We start from the raw sequence: 14,057 nt of genomic DNA, 5'->3' as shown, positions 1-14,057 counted from the left end.
CCCCTGAGAAGCCACCAGGTCCCGCCGGCATGGCCCGGTGCTCCTGGCCCGGGAATAACTAGTGTTCCTGTTGTCCGTGGTTTTCGCGATAGACGTGGGGCTGGGACGGGGCTGGAACGCCGCCCGGGGTCGCGTCAAAGAGCGCGCTGGCTGCTTGTAGGCATTTCTTTGTCCTGAGCTTGGCAATCAGGCGTGAAGAGGTGACTGAACCACATATCCCTCTGGTTATGGACCTCATCGTTTACCAGCGTGGACAGGTTACCTGCCGTCTCCGCGTCCTGGCGCCCCCCCCGCCACCCCCCCGTGAATACGATGGCACAAACCATGCTCTGGAGGCGTTACTGTCATTAGGAAGACAGGGCCCATTTAACACCAACCCAGTGCTGGGCGCGTGGTAGGTTGGTAGCAGTTTCTTCTACTCTCTCTTGCTCGCGCTGGCCCGTGCTCTTGGTACACCTGCCCGTGCTCGGAGTTTCACCTGTCCTCTGCTACCCTGCCCCCCCCCACCAGGCGGCACCCTCGCTAGGATGAGTCTCCAGCCCAACCCAAACCAGTTTTGCAAATGCCGCGAGTGGTAGACGGTGTTTTCCCCAAAGAGCCCAGAAGCATCTCCCCTCCCCTCGCACCCGGGCCGGCCCCCACGGGTCAGGGACTGAGGAAGACACCCGTGTGGCTGCACAGCCAGCGGAGCGTGTCATAGAAGGGACACGACTGCCACCTGCCTCTCACTCTCCGGGGACACTCACCCTGGCACCCGGCCGCCGTGTTGCGAGGAAGTCCGGGCCACGGGGCGGGGCCGCCTGTGAGCGTCCGGGCTCACGGCCCCCACTCGGTTCCCGGCCACCAGCCAGCGCCAACGGCCAGGTGTGTGAGACGACGACCCCTGGGGGGGCTGTGGCCCCCAGCCTTTGAGTTGCCCTGGCTCGTGCCCAGTAGGACAGGATGGCCTGTCCTCTCCCAGCTTGCCTCGAGGCAGGCTCGCAAGAAACGCAAACGCTACTTGGGGAGTCGGCCATTCTGCCGTTCTAGGACGTGGGAAATCTGCAAAGCGGGACACGGGTTTCATATCAAACTGTAACGTGTCCGTTTTATTTATAGCACCACAGTATTACCGTTACGCTCTCTGGACATAGTCTGTAGACGGTGTCGGCCTCCCCGGTGTGACCGGGCCCTTCCCCTGGCTGGGCGCGTCCCAGAAGGTCTGGACCAGGGCGGCAGCGACCAGGAAGCGCGACTCTGCTGCCTCCCCCCTCCAGGCAGGGGTGAGCAGTGACCCTGAGAATTAGCAGTTGCGAGGAGCTGTCTGTCCCCGGCTTTGGTGTCGGCGCTGGCCTGCCTAGGGGTCCCCAGCCGCTGTGGTCCCCGAGGACTGGACGCTTCTCCTCCTGATGACGATCGTGATGGGGCCGTCAGGCAACGTCTTGATAACGTTCCAGGCTTCAAACCGCGTGAGCCCCTGCACGGCAGTGCCGGCCAAGTGTAAGATTTCATCTCCCGGCTGGATCGTCTCGCTCTGTTCCGAGGCTGCCCCTGAGAGGAAGAAAAAGATAACAGGTTGCTCGGGTGACAGGGGAACAAGGAAGGTTACCTCCTAGCCTCGGTCTCTGGGGAGCCAGGACGGCTCAGAAGGGAACAGGGGGGCCCATCCCTCAGGGGCTCCGTGCTGGATCTGGAATGGGGCAGCTCATCAGTTGGTGGCTTTGAGGTCGGCATGCCAGGCTCCTGCTCTGTGGCCCTTGGGAAAGGTGTGGCCCGTTGTATCCCCAGAGGAGGGCGGCCGCGGGCAGCTCCGAGCCCAGAGCCCGGCCGAGGAGACTTCCGTGAGTTACAGAGCCCTCTGGGGGGCCGATCCCCTCCAACCTCGATGCACACCAGCCCAGCAACCTCCTTCCGCATGTGGTCTCTCCCTTCCGACGAGCTCGCCAGGCATTGGGTGGCGTGGGGAGGGGGCCGGTGAACCCCCCCGGCACGCTGCCCCTGAACGGCCTGGAGAAGACCCCTGCGTCCGTGTGAAGAGGGATGTAATCCTATGTGGCTCCCACTCTCAAAGCTGTGTCCGGGAGGAGCGTTACCGTTCATATGGAACGCTATTCTACGGTATTCAGAAATACTGAATAAAAGATAATAGTAATGACAATGATAAGAAGTTGCTGAGATGTGCCGGGCCGTTGTGCACATCAGGTTCTGCGCTGACGGCCCGCGAGCGTGTCAGTAGCCCCGTTGCGCACGCGAGGAAACCAAGAGTTCTGCAGCCCAGCCGAGCGTCAGAGCCGCTAGGTAGCGGGGTCTGGGTTTGAGCCCAGACTTTCTGGCCCCGGCGTCCGCATCTCCCAACAGCTGGCCGGCCCGGCCCCACGGACGCAGACAGGACGAGGGTGGAGAGCGGTCTCCCTCGGAAGCACGGCTCCCACTAGGATCCAGGTCTCTTGACTTTGAGCCACACACTCAGCCCAAGTCGACCTCCAAAGGGTCTTTCCCAGAGGTGGAGTAAACACGGGTTCCTGGGGGAGCCCCCCCACAGTGACCCTCGGTGCACCCCGGGGCCCAGCCGCCACTGCGGGGCTCCGTCTGACAAGCCCAGACACACCCCACACCTCCGTGCGGACGAGGAGCCTCGGGCCCTGGGGGGCAGCGGTCACTCAGCAGGTGAGAGGCAGAGCCGGGACTAGAACCCGGGTCTCCAGACTCCTGCCCAGGGCCCCACAACGCGGGGACTCCAGCTAGAAAAGCGGTGAAGACCCGGGGGGTGGGGGAGGGGGTTCTGTGGTAGCTGCGGGCCATTCACGCTTTTCACAGGGAAACCCGAGCGACCCCCGCTCTAGTGCACCTCGACCCCGTGACGAACGAAATGTCGAAATTTTTAATAAAGGCAGAAGCTGACGGGACCAGGACTGAAGGGAGCCCAGGGAGGCCGAGCGTGTGCAAGTAGAAAGTCAAGACTGTGTCCTCATTTTAAGCTCTGGTGCTTTGTTCATTATGGATTTTTAAAAAATTAAAATTAATTTTAATTTTTTAAAAACATCACATTGGGGGCGCCTGGGTGGCTCAGTCGGTGAAGCGTCCGACTTCGGCTCAGGTCACGATCTCACGGTTCGTGAGTTCGAGCCCCGCGTCGGCCTCTGTGCTGACAGCTCGGAGCCTGGAGCCTGTTTCCGATTCTGTGTCTCCCTCTCTCTCTGCCCCTCCCCTGCCCGCTCTCTGTCTCTGTCTCTCTCCCAAAAATAAATAAATTTTTAAAAATTAAAAACAACCATCACATCGATTACTGTGGGTTTCGGGGCCTCACCTTGGCCCAGGCCTGCCCAGCTGAGCCAGGCCCAGGGCTCAGTCACTGGCGAGGACCCAGGGAAACAGAAGTAGTAAGGGGACGCCCGAGCCAAGGAGAACAGGCGGCAACCGCAGAACCGAGTCCCTAAATGGCCTGCCTGCCTCCTAGAGGGCGTGGACTTGGAAACGGCCATGGCCCAGAAGGTGCTCAGAGGCCTTTGGGGGCCTGGCCCGCCACTTGCGGCCGGAGGGAACCCCCGAGAGCCAGACGCACAGCTCACCTTTGAAAATCCTGTTCACGGTGAGAGGCTTGTCCCCGAGCAGGGAGCCCTTGCCGCCTTCCAGGCTGAAGCCCAGCCCCGCGGACGTCTTCTCCAGCGTCACCGTGTGCACCGTGGCCTCCGCTGCAGGGGAAGCACGGGGACCGTGTTAGGGACACCCTCCTCTCCAAGCCGCGTACGCCTGGGCGTCACGCCAGCCCCGCGAAGGCTGCCTGCCGCCCTCGCACGTGCACGGGTAGACACAGACGCGTCTCCTGCAGCCCACGCGTTCTTAGGGCCGCGCGTCACTGAGCAGCCCACGTGGCCAGGGGGCTTCCTCCCCCGGGCTGGGGGGCACTTACTGGAATCCCCAGAAACGTCGCTGGCCACAGAAGCCGAGTTTGTAGAATCTGTGGATGAGTTCAGGTCGGGCGCGGCCTCCAGAGCCGGCTTCCGTGTCACAATCACAGCTTGCCTGGGGTCCCGAGCTTGGCGGAGGATGGCCAGGGCGTCGTTGTGCGTGGCCCCTTTGAGGGACTTGCCGTTGATGGAGAGAACCTCGTTGCCCTTCTGAATAGTTCCTTCCTGGGAGGCCAGCCCGTTGGGGAACACTCTGTGCACCTGAAAAGCCACAGGAAGTCAAGACCCAGAAGTCCCCGGCGTCAGATCCAGACCCTTCCGGCAGGAAGGTCCCAACCGGTCAGTCAAGGCCTAGAGGCTGCTTAGGGGAAAGAAAATTAAAATAACCGTGTCTCAAACCAGGGCTGCCGGCTCAGGACCTCCTTCGGCGGCCACCCCGAGCAGAGATCACTCAGTGATGGCCAGCCTGGTCCTCAGAACCCCTCCTAACACAGCGTCCTAGACCACATCACCACAATCCCAGTTCCACCTTTCCTTCCCTGCAGCATCGCCCCGAGGGGTTTCCCTGAAGCCCCGGTTCTGTGCCACGTTCATAGGCATTGTATCCGAAAAAACAAAAAAGATTTCCAAGGTCTGACAAAGTGAAGAACGCTGGAGAAAACAAAAGTTCTGAAAAACGTCTACACAGCTTAAGAAGGTATTGGAGAGCTTGACACCTCCGTAAGAACGGGCAGCGGGATGCAGCGACCCCCGACAGTGTTTCGGTACAGAATCCTCTTCTTCCGGGCAGAAATCCTCGGGCCTCCACCTTCCGCAGAATACGCTTTTTGGAGAAACGCTCACCTGGGAGGTCTGGACATTCTCAGAGCTCCTCCCCCAGAAATGCTGATCCAGTTAAAAGGGACAAGCCAGTGAGCGCCCAGCATGGCCTTGGCCGTGGACGGAGCTCAGGGTTAGTTCTTTCAATGACTCGGGAAAGGTACAGAAGTGTCCACACCTGGCCCGCGTGAACCGCTTCCTCCTGGGGTTTGAGTGGCCTCAGCGTCTCAGGCTCGCCGGCCACGCGGGGCGGGGAGACGTCGCGACTCGGCAGACAAAGATCCCCAGTGCTATTCCCGCGGGCCGGCTCTCTCGTCTCTTCCAACAGACAGTGGACTGCACAACCAGGGATCACGGTTCTCTGCTGTGTGCTCAGTGACAGAAATCGGGCCTCGGTGGTCCTGTGTGCTTTCGTGTGCGGTAGAGGGCCTGCTGGCCAAGAAGGAAGTCACCGTTCACACCCGGGCGACTCCGAGACGACCAGCAGGACCCGGCCGAGTCACCTGCCGGGCGGGGTGCCGTGTTTAATGCTGGCTGATGCTGAGCTGGGGGGGCCGTTTCCAGCCGGATGAGGAAGTGCACGCGAGTCCGCATAAAGACCACGCTGAGACGACACGGCCGTCGGGCAGGAGGGCGCTCGGCTTTGGGGCCACGGAGCAGCCAGAATAACGGGGCCGGCGGGAAGGGGCGCAGGGGGTGCCGGCTGCCGTCTCGGGCTCTCCCCGAACAGGGGCGAGCCCCCAAGACCCGAAGCCTCGGGATGCAGCCGGGGGCTGTGCTCTGCGGATCTTGCCCAGGAACCGCTCTTTCTCCTTTCCAGCATGGCCCCAATGCCCCAGCCAACCATCATCGGCCTCTCTGGTGTCCAAGCCAACAACCCCCAACTCTCCAAGTGGGCACAACCGGGGAAGCAGCGTCCTCGACAGAACGCGCCTTCTTCCCAAGGCGCCTTTCCATCCAGGTGAGGCCCCCCTGCCTCGTGGCCTGGGCTAGGTATCACGGCCAGGTCGTCAACCTCGAGCCCCGGCGGTGCGGCCTTCCAAAAAGGCCCGGGGTCATAAATCATTCTCGTCTCGACGTTTAGTAGTTGGCACCTTGCTGGTCTGCTCGCCCCACACGAGAGACGTCGGACAAGATTTGCTTCGAATTTCTGCTGTTGTTGTTGGCCTGAAATTCCCATAACGTGCAACGAAACATTTTGAAGCGTCCTATGCAGTGCCATTTAGCGGGGTGGGAGGGTTTTTTGGGAAACGCTCCTCCAGACAGAACCTGCAACAGTGCAGGCGTTAAACCTTGCAAGATTCCGATCCAGCAGTCCTGGTGGGGCCGAGACCCCTGTGATTTTCTTAAGGTGATTCCGAAGCCTTTTGGCATGTTCACGTTGCCCGGGGTACACGGAGCCCTTCTTCGTTAAATTAAGGATCGAGACGAAGGTAGGCTATGGGGCCACACAGGCGATCGTTACTATGCTTCCTGGGAAGGGTGGGTCCTGACAGCCCCCCTTCGGAACCCCGCACGGTGGCCTGGTGCCAGGCACTCCTCCGGCCCCCTGTGTGAGCTGGCACGTGTTCTCCCTCCGGGGGCCACTGCCTCTGGCTCTCACGCACCCCCCAGCGTCGGGCCACTCACCGTGATCACCTTGTTTTCTAGATCCGCTCCTCCCGCCAGGCTGAACCCAAGGCCGGCCCCTTCCTCTTTGTGCAACACGGTGACGTGGATGCTGTCCAATTGCTGTGGAAGGAAACACATACGTTGAAAACGTCCACCGCGCCAGCCTGAGCAGTTTAACGAGCGTGGGACCTCGGGCTGATTTGATCTCGAGCCCCGTGGGGCTTCGCCACGTGCCAAGTGATGTCACCTCCTCAAACCTGTTCTATCGTGTGGACAGAGAGGACTGTGCTTTCTGGAGCCCTAGGAAGCTTAGAAGAGAAAAAGCGTGTTATGTCAGGTGCAGTTCCGTCTCCTCCCCTGGCCGCCCCACCCTCACCCACACCTGTTCCAACCCGGCCGGGGGCCACTAAGTCGGGGAAACCCCGCGTGTGGGGTGACGCAGCTCTACCATTGCAGCGTGGGGCCAGGCCGGCCCCTGGGACGCTGGCAACCCCAGAGGTCACGGCTGTTCTGCAGGGAGCGCCTGCTCCTCTCTTCCTGCTCCTCCTGGGGGTAGAGCAGCACAGGAAAGAGCCCAGCGGACTCCCGGCTGCAGCACGCGCGCACGCCCACGCACACACGCGCGCCCACAAGAGCCCACTCACACCCGCAAGAGCCCATACACATGCGCGCGCACAAGAGCCCACGCACACGCACGCCGACGCACACACGCGCGCCCATAAGAACCCATACACACGCGCACCCACGCACACACGTGCGCCCACAAGAGCCCACGCACACGCGCACCCCTGCATGCACACGCGCCCATAAGAGCCCACGCACACACGTGTGCCCACACGTGCGCCCCCACAAGAGCCCACGCACACACGCACGCCCACAAGAGCCCACGCACACACACCCACAAGAGCCCATACACATGCGCGCCCACAAGAGCCCATACACACTCTCACCCACGCACACACGCACACCCACAAGAGCCCACACACACGCGCGCCCACGCACACACGCGCGCCCCTAAGAGCCCACGCACACACGCGCGCACACACACGTGTGCCCCCACAAGAGCCCACACACACGCGCACCCACAAGAGCCCATACACACGCGCGCCCACGCACACACGCGCACCCCTGCATGCACACACGCCCACAAGAGCCCACGCACACACGCACGCCCACGCACACACGCGCTTCCGGCCTGCACGTGGGCTCACAGGAGCCAAAACAATCCTCCTGCGCTGTCTGGAATCAGAGAAGCTCCTTCTGGTCTTGACCCGAGGCCCCAAGCTGAAATGCATACGGGGGGCCGGGCAGACCGCTTACAGGAGCAAACTGTGCAGACGTGAGAGATTTAGGGGTGACGGGAACTGCCGAGGACCAGGCAGCACGTCCCCCCGCCCAAAGGAGCCTGCTACGTGGCCACGTAGACCCAGCGCTACCCGACCGGTCCCTTTAAGCAAAGAGAGAAGCCGGACAACCGGGTATCAGTTCAGGTTTCAGAATATTCAGACTATGATGATTTATAACATCCCCACGCAGATCAACGAAAATACACCTGCGCTTGCACGTGGCTCCCGGCCCACGAGTCAGCCCTCGCTGTGAGGGAACGACCTCACGTGAAGAATTCACTCGCTCTGGCACCACCGGGGCACCTGTCGTGCAGCTGACTCTGTGACCCTTGGGTTTGGAGCCCCCAAGACCCAGAGGAGGAAGGGATCTCACCACCCACCTCCACCCCAGCACTGGCCCACATCTCCCCACCTTGACCCAAGTATCAGGTTACTGGCCCTGTAAGGGGCCCTCGTCCGGCAGAAAAGCAAATGGTCTCCCGGTGACACCCTGCACAAGACAGCTCTCTGTGTTCTACACACTTTTGCCTGAGCTATTTCGTGTGAATAAAGCCCCGGGGGACCACGGTGCCAGGGTACTACGGGTGATGGGTGAGTCGTAGCCCAGGGCGTCTTGTGCGGCTCAGGCTAAGCCACACCCTTGACCTGGAGAATTCCGACTATGATGCCTCCCTAATCGTTGCAGAATCTTGGATGATTCTGGTGCGGAAAGCCTTTGCAGATCTGGGGCAACGCAGGAGGGGGCAAGCCCTTGAGCGCCTGAGCTGAGCGGACCTCAGCTCTGCCTGGCCACTTCCTCTCCACACATCTTGCGGTTGTGCTCAGAAGCCTAAGGGAAGTGGCACTTTCGCAATGACTTGAGTGACTTTGGGGGCGGGGCCTCACAAGCCCTGGAAGGAGCCCCCTCTCTCTGTGGGCAGGAGAGGTCTCCCGGGTCAGAGCTCGGAGATTCCCGCGGCTTACAACAGCACGGTGCCCTGAAGCATCTCCTGGACGTGAACGCCAGGCCAGCAGGCCGTGGGAGATGCACGAGGCACAGAACTTGGGGACAGAAAACCTCTGTGACCTTGAGCTGAGCTCACCTGGCTCCTTTATAAAATGGCTCAAAAGATGCAAGGAGCCAATGATCGCAAGCACTTTAGAAGCCACCAAGCTCCGTTCGAGTGGCGGGTCGGGTCTCGGGGGTCCAGCGAGGCCCTGTCCCGCCCCCATGGGCTCCGACCCCGCTCCGGCCGCGGCTCGGAGTACGGCCTTGGTCCCTGCGGGCGCTTGCAAAGAAAGCCTACCTTTAAGGTCGCTTCATCCAGAACCTTCACTTCCTCGATGAGCTTCTTTAATTCCTCGGCGCTCAGCAGGGAGATAACCGATTGGCCAGACTGAGGGGAGCAGTGGTCCCGGCTGTCGGCTTCCGTGGGCTCCCCGAGCCCCTCCGTGTACTCTCTCAGCTCTGAAAGGCTTTCGTACAGACACAGCGCGCGGGACGGATCAGAATATAGATGGGAGCTCACATTTAGCGCATGATCGCTCCGCGGCAGATACGGGGCTGAGCACTGATGTGCATGCTATTATTTGGCGCAAGAAATCCGAGCAGATGCCGGCACCCCTCCACGACAGCCGTGAGGAAACTGGGGCTCCCGGAGGGTCGACGCCTCGCCTGTGGTCACACGGCTACAGAATGCCCAGATCTGGGACTCACAATCGCAGACCGTGGTGCGTCTGACTCCAGAGTCGGTGTCTCCAAACCTCGGCACCTCCCCCCGGAGCGTAGGGGACGCTTTGGACAATCTGCCCCAACGCTGGCAGCCCCGGGGCCTAGAAACACACTCCCCGCCCTCCGTGACAGCTGCCCTCAGCACCTGCGTGTCCCCCATCGGCACCTGCGTGACCCCCCTCGGCACCAAACGACCACAGACAGCGCCCACGCAGCCAGCATCTGGCCTTCCGTTTTCTTCGGAACTCGTTTTGATATTTGTAGCCGGGTTTTTCCAACTACACCTCATATTTTGCAGGAAACTGTGGTTTCACTGACAGGCAACTACGGCTCCCTCTGGCTGGTAGATCTTCACCGCCAGCAGGGGGAGACAGGGGGAGACGTCCCGCGGCAGTAAATTCTAACGGGGAGCCTCGGCGAGAGCTCCCGGCCGGGCACCCTCAACGTTACGGGGTACCTCCACAGCTACCCGCTCTGGCTAGCGACCCGTGCGTCGGTCTGGCCGTCTAGACCCTGCTCTCAGTGTTTCCAGGGTCACCCCTGCTCCTTCCCAGGCTGTCTGCAGCGGCTGCCACACGAGACGTCAGGGTCAGCGGGTCCCAAGCGCTCCCGGGCGGTATCAGAATAAGAAGTAAAGCCGGGCAAACGCAGACTTGTTCTGATCCGGGACGGGACCGTGGGGAGACCCCCTCCTAATCTCAACTGAAGAGCGAACTGAAGGGGCCAGGGAGTCAGCGCTGGAGCCAGACCCCCCCCGGCACCCGGTTCCGGGGGCCTGAACCCCCGTGCAGGGTGGGCCTGGATTCCTTCCGGGGCGGGGAGGGGGGCGGTCGTCACCTCCCGGCTCCAGTCTGGCCTTCCGAGCAGGAGCATTCGCTTTCCAAACCTCCCTGGGCCACCGGCGCCTCCCCCGACCCCATCCCCCCCAGAACAGGTGCCGTGAGACTCCTCCTTCGCAGGGAACGTGTAACGCTTACGCACACGCACAGAAAAGAGCAGGCAGAACGGCCCTTCGGTACCCCCGCGACCAAGTTTCAAGGACACGCGCAGATGCGAGAGAAAGGACGATGGGGAAGCAGAGAAGACGGGAGGGTGGGGCGGGCACCGGCCGTACTCACTTGAGGGAGAACCCCATGTCCGAGGCAGGCGGTTCTGCAGCACTGCTCGCGGCCGGGGCGTCGCTGGCCGACGACGCGGGACAGCCCCCGTCCTTGGGGGTGAGGGCAGCCTGGCCCCAGGAGACAGAGGACGGGAGGCACAGCAAGGACTTCATGACAGCCGACGACACCCGGCTACTGATGGAGTAGAGCTGACTGGTCTCCTCGCCCGGCGGCTTCACCTCGCGGGACTGGGTCCTGGACAGCGGGAAGCTTCGTGCCCGCTGGCCGGGCACCTTGACCACCGGGCCTCGAGGTTCCTCCGCGTGTGTCGACAGCAGCCTCAGGAGAGGGTCGGGGTCAGGGAGGGGGGCTTTCCGGCTGGACTGCCGTCCCGGGAGAGGGGACCCCGACGCGCCCGGGTCCCCGGGCTCGGGGTGGGTGGGGGGGCCCCGTGGCACCTGCCCTCGCTCTGGCTGCTGCTGCTGCTCGGAGGTGGGGGCGGCCCCTCGCCCCGAGAGGCCAGAAAGCCGACCTCCCTCTCGCTCCCCCGGGGGCCGTGCTGCCTCCCCGACGGAGGCCTCGAGGCTCGCCCTCTGGGCTCCTCTGCTGGGCAGCTGACAGGAGCCGAAGGTCTCAAAAGAGCTGATTCTCTGCCTGATGGAGGAGAAGGCCCGCGTGGGCGGCCCCGGGGGGCGCTCCCTGGAAGCAGGTGCCGGCTGGGCGGGGGAGGCCGGGTCGGGCGGCCGCCTCGGGTCTGCAGCACGCGTCCTCAGACTTTTCAAGCTGTGGCGGAACCAGGCCGGCTTGGGGGCCACGGGAGGACCCTTCTTCACGGTGCCGCTGTCCACCGACTTGCAGACCTTGGGGGCAGCCCCGGTGGCGCCCGGCTCCGGCGGGGTCCCGTCCGGGCGGCCCTGCACCCTGTCTTCTTCGCCCAGACTGGCACCGGGCTGCGGCGGCCTGTGGCCGTGGCCGTCACTCATGATGGGGCTGAACAGGTTCTTGATGCAGTCGGAAATTCTCACCCAGGGCTCTTCGGCCGCGATGTCGAGGCTATAGTCCATCCGGGCCTGCCTCTTGAGGAGCGGGTGTTTCACCGGGGACGTCGGGACCCCTGCAGCGCGGTAACGTTGCCCCTGAGTTCTAGTCTCAGAGCGAGACGCCAAGGAGGCCTCGGGGGCTGGGAGGGACGGTGAGTACCCACGCTGGGCCCTGGGGGGTAAGCCCCCCCTAGCAACCCCTTCAGAACCAGAGTTAGCTTCTCAGCATTTCAGGGCCGGACGCGTTTGCAGGGCGCCTCTGGGCCTCTGTCTGGCATCTCACAACCGAGGAACCCGGCATTCAGGAGGGTAAGGGACCGCCTGCTGGCCCAGCCAGGGCGAGACCCCAACCGCTGGTTCCCTGTGCCCTATCTGTGGCTCCAAGCAGCCCGCCAGCAAGCCGTCACAAATGGAAAAGCCGAAGCAATTTCCCTACCTTCCCAGCTTTTCAGCCCCAGCTCACGGATTGGTGGCCGGATCCGGTTTGGACCGCCCGCCTCGTTAAGAAGCAGCGAGGACAGGCCTTCAGAGGGGGCGCACCCGGCCACCTTGGTTCTCCGCCCCCCTCGCCGGTCAGCGTCTTACATATTTGCGCATCCCTTCTGGAAGGCTGGGGACGCTCTCTTACCCAGGGACAGAGGGAGGCCGGCCTCCGAGCCCCACACAGCAACAAGGCCAAGTGGACGGGTGACCCTTCCGTGGCCCCCCAGGCCCGCCCTTTCCCTGGTTAATTTGCACTCTGGGGGCGGGGGGTGAGGGGTGACACGGCCCAGGGTGAGGAGGACTGACCCTTGCTCTCCCCTCGTCCCAGTGCCCGGCTTCAACGAAAACAGACCGTGAGAGCATTAGTTGAGCCCCAAAGATACCAGAGGCGCCCCGCACAGTCGGGAAGACGTGCGTGGTTACTGCCGACTCCAGGGCTCTGCCGAGGGGGCCCGGCCCTCCCCGCCCGGTTCGGGTTCTGCTTTTAAAAGTCGCTCTGCTGCAAAGGGCTGTCAGAGGCTCCGTGGTCAGAGTGTCCGCCCGCAAGCCCTCTGCACGCTGGGGTGAGGCTCTCTTGCAGGCAGAGCACCGAGGCGTTCCCTACCGTGTTCCTCTATCAGGGTGACTAAGGGAAGGCGGAGTGCGGGGGGAGCCGGCAGCCGTGGGGCACCTGCTCCGGGCGAGACGGGCCAGACGTTTCCACCCATAACGCCCCCCGACCCTCCAGGAGCCCATTCGTGTACTTTTCACGTAGCGCTTCTCAGACAGGGAAGCCATCTGTGTGGCTTGTAGCCTACAGATTTGTTTCTCTGCCACTACCGGGGGCTCCTTGGTGGCAGGAGCCGGTCAGCCCCCCTGTCTCTGTCCCCCCCGCCCCTCCCTCCGTCCAGCACCTGGCACTGAGCCGCACGATGCCAGCGTGCAATGCACGTCTTGCTGATGAGTGGTTGCAGCTCAGAAAAGCAAAGAGGGCTGTCCGGAGGGGCAGAGCCGGGTGTCCCACGGGGGTCTTCCTGACCCCAGGTCCTGTGCCCATTCTAGCAGGCTGCACAGGCCACCACGCACACAGCCCACGTCTCAGCAATGGCAGGGCCGCCACGCGAGCACAGCCACCCCCACGGGCACAGCGCCCAACAGCACGAGCCATGCTGCCCTCAGCCAGGACGGGCTGGACGCTGTGTGTGACAGCCGGTCACCGTCTGTCCCCCAGCTGACTGCCCACCGCATCATCGGCCTGACCACGAGCTCCCCAGACCGGCAGTGACCCCCTGTCCTGCCGCCCGGGCGCCCAGGGCTCCTGCCTGCTCGTCAGCCTGAGTGCAGCTGCTGTGTCCATGCTCAGGGTCAGAACCCTATGTTTCTGGGGTCAGAACCCCCCCTCCCAGGGTCAAAACCACCCTTCCCCGGGGTCAGAACCCCTATCCTCGGGGTCAGAACCCTACATCCCCGGGGTCAGAACCCTCATCCTTGGGGTCGGAAGCCCCCCCCCAGGGTCAGAACCCTCCCTCCCTGGGATCAGAACCCTACATCCCCAGGATCAGAACCCCTCCTTCCCAGGGTCAGAACCACCCCTCCCCAGGGTCAGAACCCTACATCCCCAGGGTCAGAACCCCCTGTCCCTGGGGTCAGAACCTCCAACCTCAGGCCAAACCCACAATCTTACCTCGTTCCCCGGACCTTTACTCGAGAGGTCCTTCCTTCCAGAAGACCGAAACGAAAGCCTACCTGGGCTGGCTCCTCTCCTCCCCGGCTCGGCCTCCGAGGACGGGCCCGCCGCGGGCCCCTGGCAGCAGGCGAGGGCGCGGGGGGCTCTCCCTGCCGTGTCTTCCTGCCCTGGCGGCCGAGGCGCTGGCGGCAGCCCGCTGGTTTCCTGTAGCGTAAACAGGAAGTGAGGCCACGTGGAGACGGTGGCCTCCGGCCGTCAGAATGCAAGGTGCACCCGGGCTGGAGAGCCCCCCGAGGTGCTCCCACCACAGGCTCCCCGGCGCCCTGGGCCGCCCGCATCGTCGGAGGCCCACCTCCAGGGCACACCCCTCCTTACGGACCGTGAGGCCCCCCGG

At 63.1% G+C, this 14,057-nt stretch overlaps 1 protein-coding gene across 7 annotated transcripts in view; it reads right to left on the bottom strand.

Moving 5' to 3' along the window:
- Positions 1–1,060: 1,060 nt before the first annotated feature.
- IL16 (interleukin 16) overlaps positions 1,061–14,057 on the bottom strand; it is a 94,438-nt gene continuing 81,441 nt past the window's right edge. For 6 of the 7 annotated variants that reach the window (XM_023254819.2, XM_023254818.2, XM_023254817.2 and 3 more), the window contains 7 exons: positions 13,723–13,867; positions 10,493–11,588; positions 8,950–9,118; positions 6,336–6,437; positions 3,890–4,148; positions 3,549–3,671; positions 1,061–1,530 (listed from right to left, as the gene is read on the bottom strand). In XM_023254819.2, the coding sequence (XP_023110587.2) occupies positions 1,337–1,530; positions 3,549–3,671; positions 3,890–4,148; positions 6,336–6,437; positions 8,950–9,118; positions 10,493–11,588; positions 13,723–13,867 (2,088 nt within the window). In that variant the 3' untranslated portion in view covers positions 1,061–1,336. Of the gene's footprint in view, positions 1,531–3,548; positions 3,672–3,889; positions 4,149–6,335; positions 6,438–8,949; positions 9,119–10,492; positions 11,589–13,660; positions 13,868–14,057 lie in introns of those variants that run through there. The other variant, XM_023254826.2, reaches the window with a different exon arrangement.

Source organism: Felis catus, chromosome B3, assembly GCF_018350175.1.
Source record: "Felis catus isolate Fca126 chromosome B3, F.catus_Fca126_mat1.0, whole genome shotgun sequence".
Classification (NCBI taxonomy): Eukaryota; Metazoa; Chordata; class Mammalia; order Carnivora; family Felidae; genus Felis; species Felis catus.
The sequence above is the reverse complement of the archived record's forward strand: the minus strand, read 5'-3'. Positions and strand labels throughout refer to the sequence as shown.